At 48.2% G+C, this 21,313-nt stretch overlaps 1 protein-coding gene across 4 annotated transcripts in view; it reads left to right on the top strand.

Moving 5' to 3' along the window:
* The window catches only part of MYO9A (myosin IXA), a 1,257,959-nt gene extending 1,249,000 nt beyond the window's left edge, over positions 1 to 8,959 (top strand). For all 4 annotated transcript variants that reach the window (XM_078685018.1, XM_078685017.1, XM_078685015.1 and 1 more), the window contains one exon: positions 4,082 to 8,959. In XM_078685018.1, the coding sequence (XP_078541144.1) occupies positions 4,082 to 4,557 (476 nt within the window). In that variant the 3' untranslated portion in view covers positions 4,558 to 8,959. The remainder of the gene's footprint in view (positions 1 to 4,081) is intronic.
* The last annotated feature ends 12,354 nt before the right edge of the window (positions 8,960 to 21,313 follow it).

The raw sequence follows: 21,313 nt of genomic DNA, 5'->3' as shown, positions 1-21,313 counted from the left end.
AGTGAAGAGCAGTGGTGGTGAACACTGAAGGATTGCCTGAGCTCCGACTATGGAGGACAGCCCTTTGGACCCCACGAGGTGTGGAGGCCAACGCTCGTCAGAGAGGGCCTGGACTGAGGGCTAGCAGTGGGGCGCTGAGATACAGTGTTGGATGCCTGCCCCTCTCCCGCTCACCACACTGGTTACACTGGACTGGCTGCATTGAAAGGAGACCTCTTGCTCTGGGGGCAGGTTCCCCACTGGACAGTGGGACTGGAAGGTGAAAACAAAACTGCAGGGCTGGCTGTTGCATAGACCAACCGAGGAGGGAGCAGCCGTGAGGGGCTGCTCAGGACCGTAGATATGGTCCGCGGGAGGCTGGAAGAGAGCACACAACTGGAGGAGTGGCCCCCATAACTAACCACTCTGAGGGTACATATCAAGTTACTGGGGGCTGGAGGGATCCAATTGACCAATGGCGCTTCTTATCGGGACACTGAGGACTCGGGAGCAGAGGCATTGGCGCTTCTGACACCTGAGGGAAATACAAGAAAGCAAACTGCGGAATGGCAGTCTGCCTCTGCCGTGCTGCAGCCCTCCTCTCCTCATTGATGCGCTGGGCTTCACTCCTGTGATGGTTCTAGGTGGTGCTGCAGGATACTAAGCCCTACTAGCCCTGATTGTCCCCGAGACGCCCCGAGTCTGTTGGGGCGTGGAGGAGACACTCCCAGGGATATATCAAAATTCTGGCACCTGCAGGGTATAAACAGGCAGGTCCCAGAGTGCTACACAGCTGGTCAATGCATGTCGGTACTCCACTCCCTGCACGGCTGATCACTGGTTAAACTAACCACTCCATTGGAGTGGAAGAGACACCGTTCATGAACGCTAGTGCATAGCAGGGGTCACGGGAAAGGGCTGCACACATGGCGCTGGATCTAGAACCTCCTCACACTCCTCTGCCATAATGGAACCAGAACAATTGGACTCCCAAGGCCCACCCCTTCCCCCTGAGGACAGATTTGATGCTATACTGAATTTTATAGAGAGATCTCTTGTCTCGCTGGAATAAAAAATAGATAGTGTTGCGGCAGACCTCACACTGCTCCATGCAGACCACAGAAAGCTGTTTGACCGTGAACCGTGAATAGACTGTAGCCCGGTATACCAGGCGTGACTACAGTCTATTCACGAGACTCTACAGCCGCCCGACGGCCACTGGATTCATACGGCGGCAAGATCGATTCTGTTATTAGGTACCGACTACAGGACCCCGGCAGTGGATTGGTTGCTCTGACCCTGCTCCCGACTCCGTTTTGATTAGGCTTGAGACAATTTGCAGTTCGGGGCTCTGACACTGCGCCTCCGCCTACCTTCGTTCCCCCAATCGTGCCTACCAAACGAATACCATATAGATTTTTCGAGCCTTCATGAACAATACCTGCATAACCTCGAGTTCACCGAGTAGATTCTTCACTCGCTAGGAACCCGCAACTTATCCCTTCGAACTTCTCCGGACAGTACCTGGACAGTACAGTACTGCTCATTGCCCACTTCAGTTACCAAACTGGCAACCCGGTCCTAATGAAGATCCTGACTAGATAGGATCGAAACACCGTCGATCCTACATACAGCGCGCCTCACGACGCACCCTCAGCCTTGGTTCCCAAACAAATATTTGTTATCCATTCATTGATGACGAACCATTGCTTCTGTACATATTGTTTTTCACTTTCTCACCTTGCGTCCTTCGCTGTGTTTTCCCACCTGTCACTCGCGCCGTCACTCTATGTTTCACGAGCACCAAGTGCACAAAGCCCCCTTGGGTTGCCATCGCATTTTATGCCAACAGTGCTTTCACAACTGTCCTGTATAAGATGTGATTTTAATATATGATGCTATATGCACTTTTCAAAATTGATACAGAGTCTCTCCTTCTTTCGCGACCTTGTAATGTCTTGTTCATGAACTTATTTTTGCCTTTCTCATTGAATCCGATTGAGATATTGTTGCTCAAAACTCATATATACCCAGATCTAAGTCTGGTCTATGGGTTATACTCCTGTTGTTTTTTCCTGGGTCATTTCCTTAGTCACGTATTCTGGAAAACCACTTTGCAACAAAATTGAGGAGACATTACACAAGAGGTACAAACGCATCTCACAATGCAGTATGTACATGTTATGGGCAACGGGAGACTTCTCACTAGGTGGTTCACATACGCACTCCGTATCCAGACCGCAATAGACTTGGGGCCCCTGGAAAACTGCTGGGAAACAGATTTTGCCCGTCCATGCGCACCCAAGGTATGGGACACTTTACTAGCAAGCCTTACATTTGTTCCCCGCAATGCAAGGTGCCGGTTGATACAGTATAATGTATGCATAGGGCATATGTTACCCCAGACAAAATTAATTGGTATTTTCACAGAGGAGCATGTTGCCCCTGATGCAGGCATTATGATACTGATATCCAACATGCTATGGTCATGTCCCACATTGCGCCACTATTTGGAGGGGGTGGCGCAGCACCTGTCTGAGGTCACTGATAGAGCACTCTCAAATTCATGGGAAGTCTGTATACTAGGCATGTTCGCAAAAGACAAGAAACACAGAGCTACTACTAGATTCTTGGACCTTAGTTTAGTGGTAGCTAAACACCTCATCACAAGACACTGGTAATCTGGCGTTCCCCCGTCCTTACAGGCCTGGTCCCATTCAATGCTCATCTGGGCTAGAGCGGAAGGAGTATCCCTCCATAGAGAGGATACTTTGGGCCTGCGTAAATTCCCAATTTGATCCAGTTGGGATGCATAATTGACTGCCCTCCAATCGGCATTAACACCTGATGACATTGGCGAAATGTAATTTGCGAGTGAACTAGCGCGTACCCACAGGCTGTGGCCCACATACTGCACAATACTTAATGAACACCACTGCGCTGATTTAATGTTCATTTATTGGATGTATGGTTCATGAAAAACTACTAATAAACATATCAAACACAATTATTGCAACTGAACTAGCTTTTTTGCTTTGCTAATGGACACGGGCGACGTTCTAGTATGTTTTTTCATAGGATTACAATAACGTTGCCGTTGAGTTGCTTTTTTGTTACCAGACTTGTTCAATTTGTGAGGTTGTGAAAGATCTTCAAAGGTTCACAGTTTTTGGATACTGAGCTAAACCACCCTTGTTATATTGATGTCTGCATTTATTGTGTTTTTTCACAGTTTTTTGCCTGCTCCATTGAGTTTGAAACCCATAGATTTCTATGCTTTTTAAAGTGGTAAAGTCTCTCAAGAATATTACATGCCTTACCTTGTACTTGCGTGTGAAGTCAAGAGACCTGCTTTAGTTAGATTTGTATTTATTCTGGTGTACACCTGAGCAGTAACAGTCTCTGTATTCCTTATGTGTAGAATTCCAGAATGTTTTGGTATTCATTCTATTTATGGTGTCTGGGTACATAATAAAAAAGCTAATCGGACCAGTTTTGTTTAAGGCTGCAAGGCTTAAGGCTCGAAAGTGATGGTGTACATTTTGTGGGGATTGAGGAATTGCAATAGTCTTCCTTCTCCTTGGCTGGGTACTTGGCACTCCTTGGATAGAGATGGACAGAGCATGTAGCTGGGATGGCAGAAGGGCTAGTGGGGGGCTGGAATCCTGTAGTACTGTGAGTTTGCAGAGTCATTGGGGTTTTCACTGCTTGTAATAACTGGGTGAAAGTTTTAATTACATTATAGCTCAGGTATAAGCTGTCTCACGGACATACCCTGATGGCATCTGCTATATAGTGGTAAGGGAAAGTTCTCCTAGGAGATTAAGAAAATTGAACCCTAGATTGCTTGGCTAGTTAGGGAAATTGTGGCCTCGAGTGTGTCTGCTTACTGCTTTTTTTTCTGCCAGTACTGTTTGAGAAGGAACACCCAGCCTTATATCAGGATAGATGTCATGTTACATCTAGCGATTTCAAACACATCTATAACACACTTTGCAATAAATCTCAGATAGTAAGACACCTAATTTCTCAGTCCTAGCAACAGATTGATTTAATTAAATTATATTTGTTAATTCATTTTTGCTTTCTTGTTTTTTGACAGAAAGAAGCTCAGCACTTAGTTCTCCAAGGTCTTTCAAGACCGAGGCAAGCAGCAGAATGCGGCGGCAAATGAGGAAGCAGAATGAGTCAGTGGACTCTGTGGACTCTGCAGTTTCTTCTCAGTCTTCCACATCCTCCTCATGCTTACCTCACATGACCAAAAAACGTTTCCACATTCATGCCCGGTCACCTTTTTACAGAGGGATTTCGGACAGCAGTGAGCTGCGCCCAACACTGGAGGACTTGACAGAGCAGCCAAGGGGTTTGGATGACCGGCCACAATTTACTACCCGGGGGACCTTTAATCCAGAAAAGGGCAAACTGAAACTTAAAAATGTGAAAAATGTGCCCCAGAAAACCAAAGAACTCTTGGAAGGGGGAGCCACTGTAGCAGGGCGCAAAAGACCTGCGGATCCAGATGGAGGCAGTACCAACCAGCAGCTTGTACTTTTTGGCAGCAATGAATTTATGGTGTGAAACCACCAGCTCCAGAGGGAAGAGTGACTTTTCATTGAAGCTGCATCTTGCCTTTGTTGAAATCTCTGCTTATGTGGAGATCCCGCCCTCCTTCACATCGCTGCTTGATGTCCATCCTGACCTTCATTCCCACCTCCATTGTCCGCAAGCTACCTAACTTGCCAGAGCACCAGGAGGAAGCCAATTGTTCATGTCAGGAAAAATGTTTGTCAGGGCACTTTCAGTTATGGCCTTAACAATGTCTAATTTAAAAGTCAAAGGGGCAATTGCCAAACTATGGTAATAACAATGGGAGAGGAAGCAGAGCAGGCTAGTGATCTATTACTGAATCCTGGCCAAAAGAATCGCTTGGGCAGGTCCTAGTGATACAGCATGGAGAAGGGGCGCCAGTTCTATGGCCAGTATGTAGCCGAGGTACAGGGGACCCAGATTTTTATTACTTGGGCCGAGCTGGGAGAGTTTGAAGGTCTGCCTATTCTTTGTATATGTCATGTGCATATAGTACGAACCCAGTGTCTCAAGCAACAGAAGGAATCTATCAGTTCATCATGAGTGACAGGGGAATCTCACAAGATGTTTATCTGTCATCAGGGTCGAGGCAATTTCACATTTGTGGGCATGGTTTCATCTATCAGCTTTGAAGCACCGTCCAGACAGCATAGTGTTACTTCTGCTTCTACTTTGGGTCATTTTCAAAGGTCTGTTACATTGCATAGAGGAGGGTAGCATTACCTTTCTAAATGGAAATAAAACTATAGGTCCAGACACTTAATGAACATTTCGGTTTCTGTCACATTGCTCCGCCCTACTCTGCTGATAATAAGGTGAAGGAAGGCTTGTTAAGGGCATAGCTGTTCACAAAAGGGCAATTTGTTGTGGCAAATTATGTGAGGTGTGCCTCTGCAGTACTACTGTTACTTATACAGTCAGGGTAATAATGTCTTTGAGACCCTTGTAAATTTGATTAACAAAAGGCTTACATGCAGTTAAAGTTCTCCAAACATCTGAGTGAGATATATATTTTCAGTCACAGAGCGGCGTGCTGCATCAGATTACGAGTTGCTTATTTTATAGGTGTTAGGTTGTTTTGTTAGCTCACTGCAGACCACCAGCCAGTATCCGTGCATAGCGTGATAGTGGGTTTCATTGCTTCATGACTAAAAGTGTGTGAACTTTACTTTACCTGTACACTAAGTTTCAGACATGAGTTGCAGACCTGAATGAGATGTATGTTGCAAGAATGTCACTGACAGATATTCTCTAATGTGTGAGAACCCAGTAGATTAAATATGGTATCTGTTCTGTCAAAATGTAAATCAGCTGACCACTCTGTGCTAATTAAGCGTAGAAACTGTCATTCCATTCTAGAGAAACTGAGGCGTATGCAGTAACACAAAATCATGAGAAACATGGGACCTGTCTGTGTTTGTGTTGGAACATAGACTGTTTGTATCACTGTACACGTGGACAGGGTTCTCCATTTGGAATATTGGAGGCATACTTTGGTGTCGCCATTAAACTCGGTTTGGTTAATATGTGAGTCTTGTGCTTGTGTGTGAAGAATTAGCATATTGTCATGGTTTATCAGGAGCATTGCCGTGTCACAAGAGAAAGAAAGAGATCGCCTATCGTCTCTGGCCATGGAAGCAGTAAACTCAAAAGCATGTTTCGTCATATATGTTACACGGTCTATTTTCTGTCAGTGAGAGCCATATCCTAGTGCCTAGTGTCATAGTTTAAGCTAGCCATGTCCTCTAGCTATGAACTATTCTTGCCCTGACAGGATGAGTTGTTTGTAACATGTTGGGCTGCGCTACTCGTGGTCTGACAGTGGGGTCTGGCCATTTTATGTCAGTGTGAGCTATGCATGTCTGGTCAGTGTTGGATAGCCGTGTCCATATGATGGTAATTATCTGTACTATGTCAGTGAGAGCTTGTCATGGCCTGTCACTGTGATCATTGCAGATTTTGTTGGTGTGAGCCACCTCTGAGGAGAAGTGAGCTTTCTGCACAGGTGAAACATGCTCAGTTGTAGTGAGCCATGTCCTTTCAGTGTCTCCATCCTGTCAGACGTTGAGTGAATAGTGCCTAATGGGAAAAAAGACCCTTGTACAGTATGATGTAGTTGTTTTCTAGCAAATTAGGTTCTAATTTGTCAGGGTACAAGAGAGATCGTATGGTAAATAGTTCACACCCTTTGAGAGTTACAAAGCTGTATTGGTTAAAGCGAGAATTGTCCTGTCTGAGGGAACCAGTTCTGTCAGTGGTATGCACCACCAGAGAGTGAATGAGCCACATCTTCCAGGGGTATTGGTTAAAAGAGTAAACAAAGTGTACAAGGTGTGTGAGAAATGTTTTCTTGGATTGTAAGCCATGTACACTTGTAGGGTGACTGTGGTGTGTATTTGCTTAGGCTTCAGTCATTACGTCCTGCAGAGGCTGAATGCGATTGACAGACCTGCACAATGTGTTTAAATCACAGACATTAAATCAAATTCATAATGTTAAAGAATACCGTGGACCTACAGAGGCCGAAAGATGTATCTGATGCGCCAGAGGAAGAAAGATTAAATTACCTGTTTGAAAAAGCACTCCAAGGCACTGCTAAAGATCGTGCATGGTTCAATTGAGGTGTTTTATGTAACTGGGAGTGATGGCATCATCTTACAGCATTATGATTCTAGAGAGGGGTATATAGCATTGTGGTTTATTCTTGACAACACAGTTGTGTTCTGCTTCTCCCTGTTTTGTGTTTTTCAGGTTGCTTGAAAGAGACATTCTCCTTTCTGGTTCCAAATGTCAGTATTACTTGTCAGAAACCCTCCATAAATACTTGAAAATGTTGATGGTGTTTTTTATTTTCTTTTGTTTCTTCTGGTTGTGCCATTTCCCGTGCAATAGGGGCAGCAGATCCTAAATTATATCAAATGTGTGTGGGTGTTGAAAGGTTAGGGTTGATAATTATTGATAGATTAGGAAAGTTAACCCAGGGTGTATTCAGTTGACCTGTTTGTGAGTAGAAATGGCAGGAAATAGGATTGATGCTTTTGCAGAGTAGAAAAAGGTACCATCTCAGATTCTGCATATGTGTTGCTAACATTTTTGTACTCAACAGTGATCAGACCTTCAAGTCCAGGAAAAGCCTGATCAGAGGCATGGGAAGGGCTTACTTTTATATTGATTATTTGAGAAGCAAGACCTGTTTCCATACTGTGGTTTTCTTGGAAAACTAGGGGAAATTATCAGATATTTCCAAAGGAGGATGAGATCATTCCAAGGTTTATTCCTGGAGCAATTGAAACGTTGTTGTACTGAAATCAATTTTGTAAGTAAGTGCAGGAAAATGTAGGTGGCAAGGAGCGAGATAATAGAATGGAACTCTGGTGCAACATGTTCCGGCCATGCCTCACCTCCACTGGAACCCTACACATCCTTTCTCTGCCACCTGTTCTTTTCTGAAAGGAGACAGATATCCTTATCTGCTTGCCACCATTGGCCTAACGGATCTTATTCTGGGCAAGTGATCGGTGTCCTGATACCTGGCCCCATCACCTTCCTGTACTTTGTGATACTTCCCACCGTGCTGCAGTGGAGGGTGCTAATGCTGATAAAATTGATCTCTCCTCACTTTGAAGCCCATCTTTGCTACGCTCCCTGAACACCTCCGTTCATATGCCACTCGTCTCTCTGGAGCTCCAGAGTTTGCCTTAGACTTCCCTTCCTCCTTTTTATGAGTCCCTCTTAAATTGTGGAAACCAGAACTGCGGCCAAAATGAACATTAGAGTCGCTTCTGCTGTATGAACCTTGATGCCTCTGTTCCAGTCTCTCATTGAGTGTCAGACAAGGTTTCCTCGTGAAGCTGCACGCCTGTAAAAGTGAATGTACCGATCACCTGGAAGCCAGGGACAGCAAGCCTTCAATGCCATCTTTTTTATTATTATTAATTTATAAGTATGCAGAGTGTAAATTAAACAAAAGAAAGTATGTATTGTAAAAGGGTATATTATCCATTGTCATACACTATATATATAGATATACATATATATATATATATAAATATATATACATAAAACTCTACCTGTTTAAAGAGTATATATGTAAAGAATTGCTCACATGCACGGAAGGTCGAAAGGCGCGTTCAAAATCTGTATCTATTGCTGACCAATTTTTCCCTTTTGTTGTTCTCAGAGAAAAACAGAAGGACTTTATTTGTACAAAGTGCAGTTTGTGTAATATTTCTTAAATATATTCTGTCTGGCTGTAAAGAAATGACAATTTTATGAACAAATAACCTTCAACTTATTAAAGAGCAGTGCTGTAAAATATTGGACTTTTGTATATTTTTAAAATATATTTATGAATATGTGCAATTCACAACAGGTAATAAATGTTTCAACTGTTGTTTTGGCAAGCATTTAAAGTATATTTAAACCTTGAGGTAGAATTAAGTGCAACTGCAAACCTTCAACCCCAAACAACATTTTCGGAACCTCCTGTCTTTGCATGTTCTTAGCTATTCTGGGGGTACAACATACAGGTCAATATGGGTCAATAGGGGGGGAGTCAGCTTCTGACTCTAATTTCTTCCCCATGGGATCCTCAAGTATAGTCAGAAGCATGCAATTGTCCCACTCATGGATGGGATCCAGGATCACTTTTTATAAATTATTTATATGTATCATACATCAGTGCATATTTGACTGCCTTTCCAGGCTGTATTGGCCAATTTTCAAACTTTTTTTAAAGAAACAAATTTAAAGGCTGAGAATCTCACAATTTCCAGTATAAGGACAACTGTTACACAATCCGAGAAAAGATAAAAGGAAAGAAGAGCAGCCTAATAGGCTGCAGTCTGACAAGCAAACTCACTGCTTCTTTAAGAACGATCATACCACTTACATATCATCATGCTCTGTAAGTGACTATTTGGTAAAAGGGTTCTGCAGCACTGACCTTTTTTGGCTTTCTTCTCCTTGGAAACCTTTCCAAAACTTTTAGAAGCAATTTTAATCAGTGTCTTTATGGACAGAGTAATTCTGTTTTTCTCAGATTTATTTTGACAGGATAAAAACATTTTCTTCACAAAATGGCATTCTTTTTTTGTGAGTTCTCCTACTTTTGGGAGATAAAGGCCAAAACAGACTTCCAGGTGTGTGTAGTGTGTGCCTTCCTCGTTGCCATCGTGAAGACTCCTTTCCTTTCTGTCAGAGCATATGCAAGAGGATACTGAAGTACAGAGAGAAACCATGCTTACATGAATGTTACAGGCAATTTTGCATCAAAGACTGCATCTACATTAAGGTGATAGTTGCCCTAAGGGAGACTTTGACCTAGTTGTTTAACTTTTCTGTAGACTGTCTGAATGATGAAAAAGAAGAGAAATGTTGCATGTCTCTAATTCAGTATAGTATAAACAACAAAAGAGTGCGACTACTAAAACATCGAGAGGGAGCATGGGAATAGATATATAAAGCTATTTAGATTTGTATAGAAGACCCTCACTCAACAACCTGGTTGGTGACATGTTTCATCATCGGGCCCCACCGGGAGAGACGATTTCCTCCCCGGTGTGCTTCGGCGCCAGAGTTACTGCGGAGCTGTTTTTTTGTGTTTGTGAAGGATGGAAGGGTGACAGTGTGATTTACTTAAAAATGTCTAGATTGCATCACAATTTTTTTTTTATTGGGTGGTCAATCAGACATATTAAAAACAAGGTATGGGAAGGGGGCCAAATAAATTGTTCGGCTACTTCCTCTTAAGTGGGGTCAACATGTTTCTGCCATTGTGGTGTTAGTTACCTGGCATTCGTCAGGACCTAAGAGTTGTACCTCAGCGGTATGGGCGAGCTAAGGCCCACCCTGACCTGAGAACGTGAAAGTGAAAAACGTAAAAATCCTCTCACCATGGGTCTCGGGAGGGGGATGGTGGCGAAAATGGCACACCGCCCGCGTCGCCAGGCACCCGCTTGGTACCTGTGTGTGACCCTCAGTAACCGGACCCTGTCAGATTCAGTATATTCAAGAACCTCCTTTTCAGGCAGTTTGACCTGCATTACCCCTTTCGTCAGCTTTTTCTCTCAGAGCAAAGGGAGTCCAGATCCTACCTTGCCTGCTTCTCCTGTGACACCGGTACTGCCCCCATTGCCTCCTCATTCTGTGTCTCTCATCATTCTATCTGACCACCTTATGAAACTTCCTATGAGCACTGAGCTATTGCAAACTTTTAGAAGGCTTATTAGTAGTATTCATCAAAGATCCAGACACTCAGTGTTGTACCTCTTCTCATAGGTTAAGACCTCAACTTTATTTAAGATCTCCACACTGTTCAACTGCTGCTTCTGTACATCAATTCCCTCCAGCAAGAGACTCACTGATTGATGACATTACAATTTTTACTGAGCTTTTGGTCAGTGGAGCTACAAAGTTAATATACCTATTCCAACAGCTGATTCAAGATTTTTGACTTTTTTGAAACTACATCATTACTCTTTCTGTAAGTCTGTTGCTCCCATTAGTCTCCCCTTGGGACTATTACAGCCAGCTATGGAATTTTTCTCAAGTTGTATGTTTGCAAAAAGAGAAATAACACATGCAAGAACAAAATCTGTTATTCATACTTGCAGATTTCTATATCCAGATTCAGTGATCATTTCAGCTGTGAGGAAAAACAACCCTTCACCAGTATTGGATCTTTCATAGAATTACATGCTTGAATTATTCCCGTCATGCATGGATTCTTTGGAAAACACTGTTACCATAGGAGTGTACATTTAAACTGAATAACAGTAAACTATAACTATTTAGATTCTATCCATATTATTGTAAATTATACAAAATCCGGCCCATAAGTGACCAAAACCCTTAGCTGTTTCCTTGTCAGACACTTTCAGCTGCCAGATTTTCAACCGCACATTCAAGGTGAGTGAATCCTCTCTAGAGCTTTCTCAAAGTGAAGACTTTCTTTTTTTTTTTTTGAAAAACCTTTATTGTAGCATTCAATAAAAATATAAGCATGGGCCTACAACCGCTGGGGCCGGCCGCTAAACAAAATTAAGACCCCCTATATCACAGTACGACACAGCTCATCAGCCGACAACCCTGAGGTCCGGCAGCGATTCAGGATAGAACTTGCATTAGAATGCACAACAGAGTCCCAGGATGAGACAGAGGTTCCATTTTATATTATTTAAGAAAGGATCAGGTGCCATACAATCAAACAGGAGAATACGGGGGACAGGGCAAGAGACAGGATATGCACGTAAGAACCGCTATAATGGAACATTGGCGCCAAAGCATATGGATCAATGCAAACAACAATACAATATACATTCAATGTTGAGCGCCAGTTCTCAGGGCCTGCCCACCCGGGAATCAGGATATCATAAAAAGCATAAGCACTAAATACAAGTACACGATAAGAATCCGAATGATTCACAAGCTATACTGATCCTTTAAGGAAAAGAAAGGGAAGGAAAGAAAAAGGCCATAGAAATAAAAAAAGGCAAAATAAAAAAAACCTTTCCAACCCCCCACCCTGCACCCCTGCAAATGGCTACAGCCTAACCCCACTAGCAGCGTGCCTGTCGCCCCTAAGAACTAAAACCCTAAAAGTAGGAAAAAGAATGGAGGAGGGCTTATCCTTTTGAGCTCCCAGCCCCTTAAGTCCCCCCGCCAGAAACAGACACCCCCTATCACTAAAAGACCAACGTATGACAACACTTATAGAAAAAATTAGGGGGCACCGTAATACACCACCCAGCCTTTTAGATCAAACAGTTGCAGGTCGAACACCCGTAAAAGCCACTCCAACCCGTCCCGACCTAGTTGATCTTAACCTTGGCCCTTCCGAATCAGCACACGAACCCCCCCCAGCGAGACCCAAAGGCACACAAAGGAGTAATGGAGGAGAAGGGAGTCATCAAAAATCAATCTATGGCGACTCGTAGGCAGTGAGTCCACAAGAACTTCAGACGCAGAAGAACTCTTCCTCCTAGATGGACAGTCCCAATGTATCTTGCCCAGGAATCGTAAAGTCACCAAGAAAGGAGAAGACGACCACAAAATGAATGGAAAGTCAAGAACAAAAGTCTCCGGGAGGGGAACGCCTTTCGATACCTCCAAAGTCGATGGTGGAAGGTTCGGCAATACACTGACGACCTCGGGAACACCTTCCGCCGACAGATACCGCAGGGAGGAGTGAGGTTGGGTTAGCGACAGGATAACATAGTCCGCATACAGGCTAATCTTGTGAGTATCAGCGCCGAACTTAATCCCCTCAATACCCATGTTGGACCGAATGCGTTGGGCGAAGGGTTCCATAGAGAGCGCAAAGAGCAACGGGGATAAGGGACATCCCTGTCGCGTTCCTCTAGTGATGGGGAAGAGGGATGATTTACACCCATTCACACGCACTGCCGCCCTAGGGGCCGCATAGAGGCACCGAACCCAGTGCAAAAAGTTGCTACCCACCCCGAAGGCCTTCAGAACAGTGAACAGGTAGTCCCAGTCTACTCGGTCAAAGGCCTTCTCCGTGTCAATAGAAAGAATGAAGGCCTGAGTCCGAGAGCGATGAACCAAATCTATGAGGTGGAGAAGCCGCTTGGTATTGTCTTCCCCCCCCCCTGCCGCGTTGAGATGAATCCTGCCTGATCCGGGTCAATGATCCCATCCATTGAAGGGCTGAGTCTCGCCGCCAGAACACTCGCGAATAATTTTGCTTCAATATTGAGCAACAAGATCGGTCTGTACGAACCGCAATCCTTGGGGTCTTTCCCAGGTTTAAGAATGACCGTAATCGCCGCCTCAGCCATGGAGGGAGTCACTTCTCCTGTATTAAGAAAGGAGTTAAAGAGATGGGTTAAAAGAGGAGCCAGCTCCACACAGTAAGTTTTATAGAATATGGCAGAGAACTCATCCGGCCCCAGGGATTTAACCACCTTCAGCTGAGCAATCGCGGATATGACCTCCTCTATGCGGATCGCTGAATCTAAAGCATCCACCGACGTCTGAAAGAGGGGCGTAATGCCACAAGACGCCAAGTAGTCTTCCATTCCCCCAGAGGCTGCCTCCCTCCTATAGAGGGTCTGATAAAACTGTCAAAAGGAATCCACAATGAGGGCATCGGTAGCTTGCTCAACTGCTTGAGGGTCCCTAATCGATTTTATAGTCGTCAACTGAGCTTGTGCCCGCAATCTGTACGCCAGCATTTTCTCCCCTTTGTCCCTGCTGTGGTAAAACTTGTGTCGCAAGCGCAATAGGGCATGTGCAGCTCTGTCTAGGTGCTTTAACATGCTTCTTTTCGTCTCCAACTCCCTCCAAACCCTCGGGGCCCCCGTCCTCTTATGTATAGCCTCCAAGTCGCCCACCTCCTTCTCCAACTCAGCGTGCCTCTCTTTGCGCAATCGAGAATGCGTTGCCGCGAGCGCTATAGACTCTCCCCGCACCACTAATTTCAAGGCCTCCCAGACCGACTCTAGGGGTGTACCCTCCAAGTCATTATCGGCAAGATAGTGGGTAATAGTGTCCCGTATCCTCGTGACCACTGAGTCCGAATGAAGCAGGGAGTCGCGAAGGCGCCAGCCAGACGGCGGCGGCCGATAGCCATGAGAGGTGAGTAGAACTGAGATAAGAGCATGATCTGACAGGGAGCGTGGTGTGATGTCGGTCGCTGACAAATGAGGTAAGAGAGAGGACGCGGCCAAGATGATACAAGCGCGCGTACGTTTTGTGTGCTGCAGAGTAGTAGGTGTAATATCGCTCTAGGGGGTGCTGGACACACCATACATTATGCAACCCTCACTCCAGAAGCCACTGCCTTCTTCCCTGCGACATTGCCCCCGCATGGTGGGACCTCTGCTCAGACCTGTCCATCCCGAGTATCAACGCAATATTCAGATCACCACCCACGAGAATCAATGCATCCAGCGACGCTAACACTTCAGAGAGGGCCACCCTCAAAAAGGGCTCTTGTCGTTCGGGGCATATTTTGACCCTATTGTGAGCTGTCTCCCCCCCCCCCCCCCCCCCCCAACTGGACGCGGACAGCTAATAACCTCCCCTTAATTCCAGAACCGGAGAAAGGACTTTGCAGTGCGCTCATGCACTAAAAAGAATCGCCACCCCATGCTTCTTAGCCGGACGTGAGGACCATAGTTTCAGGGGGAAGCGCTTATCTGCCATACACTTAGTATCTTTAGAAAGGAGGTGAGTCTCCTGCAGCAGGCACATATTACCTTCCGCGTTCTCCAGGAGAGAAAGAATGGCCGAGCGCTTAACAGGGCTATTGGACCCCTAACATTCAGGCTAACAATCTTTAAGTCCCTACCCATACCACCTAGAGGTGGGGGAATAGCTAATGCAGCTCTTAGCGCCAGTGCCCCCTAGGGAGCCACGGCGCCCTGACTGCAACCCGGGTCCTCGTCTAGGTCCCCTGAAAGCTGATAAGGAGCCCCTAGAACAACCCCAAACCTCCAACCAAACCCCCCACCCCAACCACAAGAAAACCCAAAGGAAAAGAAGACTCAGATTTCGCCAGAAAGAACAACAGTCTGTTTGACAGGCCCAAATAGCAGGAGAACATGGCGCCATCGTGGAACACTTCCAGTTCCTGATACAGGACACACTAACTTCCAAGGACATAGGTGAGCAACCAATCTTCATTAGAGAACCGCCCACCTCGGTGCCATATATAGACCCTACTAATGCCAGTCTTGTGGGTCTCAAGAGACCCCAGGATTATCGGTCACCAGAGCCACGAAGGTAACAGCAGCCTCCCTCTCCAACAGACTTGCGGACACATCCGGTTTCGCAGATGGAGAGGGCTTCCCAATGCGCTGTCATTCGATGGAGCGCATGCGCTGTCTAGCAGGCGACCTGCTGGTCCCAGGCAAGGGTGTGTTCCGCTCCAGACCAAAGATCTCGAAGGCAGAGTCCAGTCAGCGAACCTGCACCAGTTTGCCATTATATCTGAAGATAAGTCGAAACAGGTGGACCCACGAGTAGGGAATGCCTTGCTCCTGAAGGTGATTAGTGATGGCCTTAAAGTCCCTACGTTTGACGAGGGTGGAGACTGCCAAATTCTGAAAAATTGCTGGATGGTTGTCCCGAAATTGTATGGGATTGAGGTCACGGGCCTTCCGGAGAATCCTCTCCTTAATCTGAAAGTCATGGACACATGCCAGAATGTCCGGGGGAGGGGCCCTGGCACCACGCGGCAGTCCAACACGGTGGACACTATCTATCTGAATGTCCTGGTTATCCTCCTCACCAAGGATTTGATGAAAAAGTGCCCCAACATACTCACGCAGGCTATCTCCCTCTCCTGCCCACGGAACCGCCCGAATTCTAACAATGTTCCTGCTGGGACCGGTTCTCTAAGTCCTCGGCGTGCGCCTGGAGATCTAGGTTTTGTTCCGTGAGGCGAAGTACATCTTGCTGAAGCCGGTGAATGTCATCCGCAGCTCCCAGATCATGCTCCTCCAACATCACCACTCGCTCTCCAACAGCATCAACATCACGCCGCATCTCGCGCAAATCCAAGGTGAGCTGCGAGCGAAGCTCCAAAATGTCTTCCTTTATGGCAGAGGAACAGTTCTAACATGAAGGCCTTGGTCGCCGGGAGCTCATTGTCCTCAGAGCGCGGGGATTTGTCAGCAGGCGGAGAGGCAGACTACCCCGTCGCCTTCTGGAGCAGGTCTTTTAGAGGTTTATCCCTCCGATTCCTCCGCACGCCAAAGTACCACCTAGGCCTCGTGACCATCCAGGGGGAGGGGAGCCACAGGTCGGTCAGGGCCCCGTTTAGCTCTTTAGAGGCTCAACCAATTTCCCAGGCAATGGCGTTCGTCTGACAGGGGGCGGAGGGCACTACCGCGAGTCCTGACAGTAAGCGCCGCAACATGTACAAGAGAAGCAGGGAGGGGGTCAGACCACTCGCCCCACAGCAGGACCTCCCAAGGCAGGGCTGCCCCGCGGTGCTGGGCCCCACTGCGCTGCCGTCCGCCGATATACGGACCGAGCAGGCGGTCAAAGCTCCCACATCCACTCCGAAACAGGCAGAGCTCCAGGCTCCACTCAGGAGATCAGGCTCACTCCATGCACCGCACACAGCTGACAGCCAAGACGGGGCTCCGCCGCAGATGCAAGGATACCGCCAGCCGTCCCGCGGGCCGATGGTAGGCTGCACACTCCCCCCAGGTCTCTCGGGTCTCAGCAGTGCAGGCACCCCCACACGCTATGCTCATCAGAAGCGGGCCACTCACCCCTGCCGCCAGCCCGTAGGCCTCGCTGCCGCAGTCTCTCGGGGGCGAACGGGTGCCACACTGTACCCCCCCCCCCCCCCACTCACAGAGCCAGGCCTCACTTCCAATCAGGTGAGGGGGGTCCACAAAAGCGTCCCGGGCATCGGGGGACTGCCGAGGGCGGGAAGGAAGGAGTATGGGCCCCGATCGCCCTGCTAGGCCTCCCCGCCATCCGCCAACTCGCGGACCGAAACCTCAGCCCCAATCCAGCCAGCCTTCTCCTCCCGCCGCACCTCACCTCTCGGGCCTCCACTCAGCAGCTCGCACCGCACCACTCCAGGAGCACACAGCCGGTCGCCACGTGCAGCATCAGCCGCGGCTGCAGTATCGGGTCCTCCGGGCCCCTCCATCCAGGATCCCAGCGGGGCCGCCGCACACAAGGCAGGGCCGCAGAGGAACAAAATGGCAGCCGCTGCCTGGGGCCGCAGCCACCACTGCTTCACTATTCGATCTGCCGCTCAAGCAGGGAGACCGCCGCTCCCGTCAAGGCGGCAGCCGCCCCTCCACACCGCCGTGAGAGGACAGCAGCTGCGCCAACCACCCCGGCCAGCCAAGGTCGCCGGGACTCCTCTGCGCTAGGGCCACACACCCCCAAAGGGCAGAACGCCGCACTGGGGCGCGGAAATAGGGCCCCTCCAGAGGCTAGGATGAGAGGGGAGACAGAAGACCCCCGCGGCCAGCACAGATGGGCCGTAGTAGTGGCGAGATACAAAGCGATATGCTGGCGGCGCCGGAGGGATAGAAAAGTACGTCCTACTCTGCCGCCATCTTGGCCACGCCCCCGGTTTTGCATCTTAGAGCGCAATGAGGCCTGCTAATCAGACCTCAGTTCCAGTACCATGACCCTAAAGTGTATGTCGAATTGGCTGTACCCAATTGGAAATGGCTAACTAACCTGCAAGTCACTAGTATATGGTACACTAGTTCCCAAGGCATTTAGGTTAGTGGGGTACCCCAGGGCTTGCAGCACTAGTAGCGCCACTCTGGAGGTTCCCCCAGTAAAACAAGTCTTCCAGTATGCCACTGCAGGCAGGTGGTGCAGTTGTGCACTGCTAGCCTGACTTTGCCATTAAAAGCAAGAGCAAAGCCACCACTTCCCAGTACATCTGTGTAAATCACCCCTCTGGCCCTGGCACTAAACATGCAAAACTATTGTTTTTACTGTGGAAAGACTTGGTCACCCAATCGACAAGTACGGGATTACATGGTGACCCCTCAGCTATGCTAACTCCTTAAGTGTGCGACCAGAGTGGGTACTCTAAAGTATCAAACAATTTGTTACTTCAAGCCTGACTTGTATCTCAAATCAAAATGAATGTAACTTGTTGCATTATGCAGCTTTGGGAAATGTGCCACTGTTACCTTTAAGACTCCTGTGCTTTCCCAGGCCCATATGGAGCCTATTCCACAAGACTGCTTTCTGCCCTCCTGGAGAGACGTTCCAACAACTCTAAGGAAGGCGAACAATGAGGGATTTCAGGCCAGGGAGGTGTCACCTCCTTCCTGCAGGAAGCCACTTGTGTGTTAGCCCCATGAGGCAGGCTTCAAAAGAGAAGCAGCCTTTGATGGTCAATAGTGTAACACTAGAGGGAGGACTGACCCATTGATCTGAAAATAACTGTTATTTATAGATTCCTTAGCTTAGAATATCCCCCAGGCACCAGACTGGATCTGGAACGTTTTTCATCAGCAGTACACCTACGTGTCGGTAGGTGGCGTCGGTCGACTCCGCATCCATCGTCGCCATTGTGGTCACCGGGATGACGTCACAGAGTTTACTTAGACGCCACCCTCGCGCACTGACTTCAGTTCTTTCTTTTTCCACTCCAGCAATAGCAGATCCGGAGACAGCAGTACCCCAGTTATTTTTTGACTGAGTGTTTGCAACTTTTGTCGACTTCTTTTTCAAGTCTTAATACACTCCTGGTGTACGAGAGATGCCTGGTTTCAAGGCCTGCGGTTCCTGTACCCGACTGAAGTCAGTAAGGGATCCGCACCGTGTGTGCCTCTTCTGCCTGGAGCGTGACCACAAACCCAAGTCGTGCTCCGACTGCCGAATCATAGGCCTGAAGTCTTTGCCGGAGCTGTCCCAAAAGCACATCGAGGCCCGGCAGTTGGCTCCGCGTCGCTCAAGGTCTCGGTCACGAAGGAGGTCGCGGGACCGATCATGGAGCCATCACCACCACTCGTTGTCCAAGTCTTCGCACTCGGGTCAGGTAAGTCGAAGCAAAGTAAGAAGAAGTTGAAGAAGCATCGTTGCTCTTCGACTTCCCCTCTTTCGTCGGCTGACGCGACGAAGGGTGCGGGTGGTGCTACTCCCGTTGCTCCGCGTGCGGAGCCTTCAGGGTCGACTCCGGCCTTCCTGGGACCGGGAGCGACCCCTGCCCAGCTTCGTCAATTTTACAAAGCGAAACATGCCATCTTTGGGGGCCAGCACCGCAGGGCCTCCCTTGGATCCAGGCCTGGATCTGGATCGGCGCAGGTCGACCTCGTGACACCTCCACCAGCACTGCTTCCACCGGCACCACGTCCGCAGCCGACACCAGCTGGGGGGCCTGCTTCCATCCAGAGCCATCCATCCAGAGCCGGACCGTCATGTGCCTGTGTTCCACCCTTGCCATTTTCAGCCTGATTGGCAGCCAGAGGAGTGTGAGGAAGACTGGGAGGGGTCTGATGACCTTTTAACTGCCCAGCTAGAGTGTGAGCCGGACTGGAAAGAAGAACTGGGGGATGACAGTGGTCTGGATACCTCCCCTGACCTAGGCATGTAGTCTACTCCTACCGTGGCTACGGAGGAGGGAGAGTCATGCGCAGTGGTGTTGCGTAGGGCAGCCGAGGCTCTCCACCTCGAGCTTCCTATGGTGGCATTCAGGACTAACCACCTGAGAGAGGTGCTTCAGCCGGCAGCGGGCTCCTCGGAACCCCTGCTGCCGTTCAATAAACCCCTTACGGACATCCATTTGGGCACCTGGTCCGTGCCCAACACAGGGGCTCCTGTGGACAGGATGGTTGCCCGACGCCCAGCTCCGGGAAACCCCACTTCCCTCTCCCAACACCCTACCCCTGAGAGCTTGGTGGTCCAAGCCTCTACGTCCAAGGGCGCCTTCCCTACAGGTCCACCTGATAGGGAATCCAAGAAGCTGGGCCAACTTGGGAAGAAGATGTTTTCTTCCTCCAGCTTGGGACTGCGGCCGGTAAACACCGCTTGTCTGTTGGGCCAATATTCCCACTCTTTGTGGGATACGGTGACGCAGGTGCTTCCTCAGTGCCCGGAGGAGGCTCGGGCCGTGCTCTCATGCGCAGTCGCAGAGGGGAAAGATGCAGCGAAGTTTACCATCCGCTGTGGGCTGGGTACCACCAGCGCACTGGGCAGAAAGATTGCCACGTCAGTAGCCCTTTCTTCGCTACGCCTGGTTGCTTTCGACTGGTTTTTCCGAGGATGTACAATCCACACTTATGGACATGCCCTTCGATGGCCGTCGCCTTTTCGGCGACAAGGCAGACAACGCGCCAGAGCCACAGGCTCGTAAGACGGACGCGCTGACTCATTCAGCGCCCTCCGAGCATGGCTGACTAACGTGGCCGGCTACAACGCAAAAGTGTCCAAATTTTGCCTCTTTCGACTCGACTGGCACTCAGGCAGGAACACAATCATCAGCAAGCATTCGCCTGCCTCACCCAGTGACCTGATCCCTTGATGGTCCCCTGGCTCATCTAGTCGAACCCCGGTTGGTTACAAGGACTCCAATTTGCATGGATTCTTCAAGCACTATTCAAATCTGACAACCAGTCCTGATGATGATCCGAAATTGTCTGGATCGAAACGCCGTCGACCCAACAGCCTAATTAATAGGCGCACTACTTCTTAGTTGCTCCAAGTCTAATCAATCAACTGTGCTCCTTGTGATATCACTATGTCACACATGTCGCCTTTAGCCACTCACTGTATATAATTTGCACTTTATCTACAGTGCGCCGACCACGCTGTTCTCTGTTCTCCTTCACTTGCGTCGCCACTTGCACTATTTATTCATGTTTGTTGCACCAAGTCTCATGTGGTTGTCCTTACATTCTATGCAGTGCTGTTCTTAACTGTATACTTCCAACCATGAAATGAATGTTATAACATAAAGATGAATAACTATTTTTCTATTAAAAAAATTGAGTAATCTCCTGTCTGTCCACCCAAGTAATGCTATGTGCATGCTATTTATAACTGCCTACTAACTTTTACCTTTCAGGACACTGTGATAATTGTATCTTAACTACCCAGTCCTTGTTTGGTCTATGGGTTATACTCCTGTCTTCTTTACAAGAGCCACAGGCTGGCACATGCTGTTCAACCCCAGCGCGGCCGGGGATGTGAGAACCACCTGCGTGGTTCTGGGGACCAGCGAGCGGGCCAGTCCACCACACCCCCTCTGCATCCGCCTCCGAACCTTCCTAGTCCGACCATCCAG

Source organism: Lissotriton helveticus, chromosome 3_2 (genome assembly GCF_964261635.1).
Source record: "Lissotriton helveticus chromosome 3_2, aLisHel1.1, whole genome shotgun sequence".
Taxonomy (NCBI): domain Eukaryota; kingdom Metazoa; phylum Chordata; class Amphibia; order Caudata; family Salamandridae; genus Lissotriton; species Lissotriton helveticus.
This window is presented reverse-complemented; position numbering and strand designations above follow the sequence as displayed.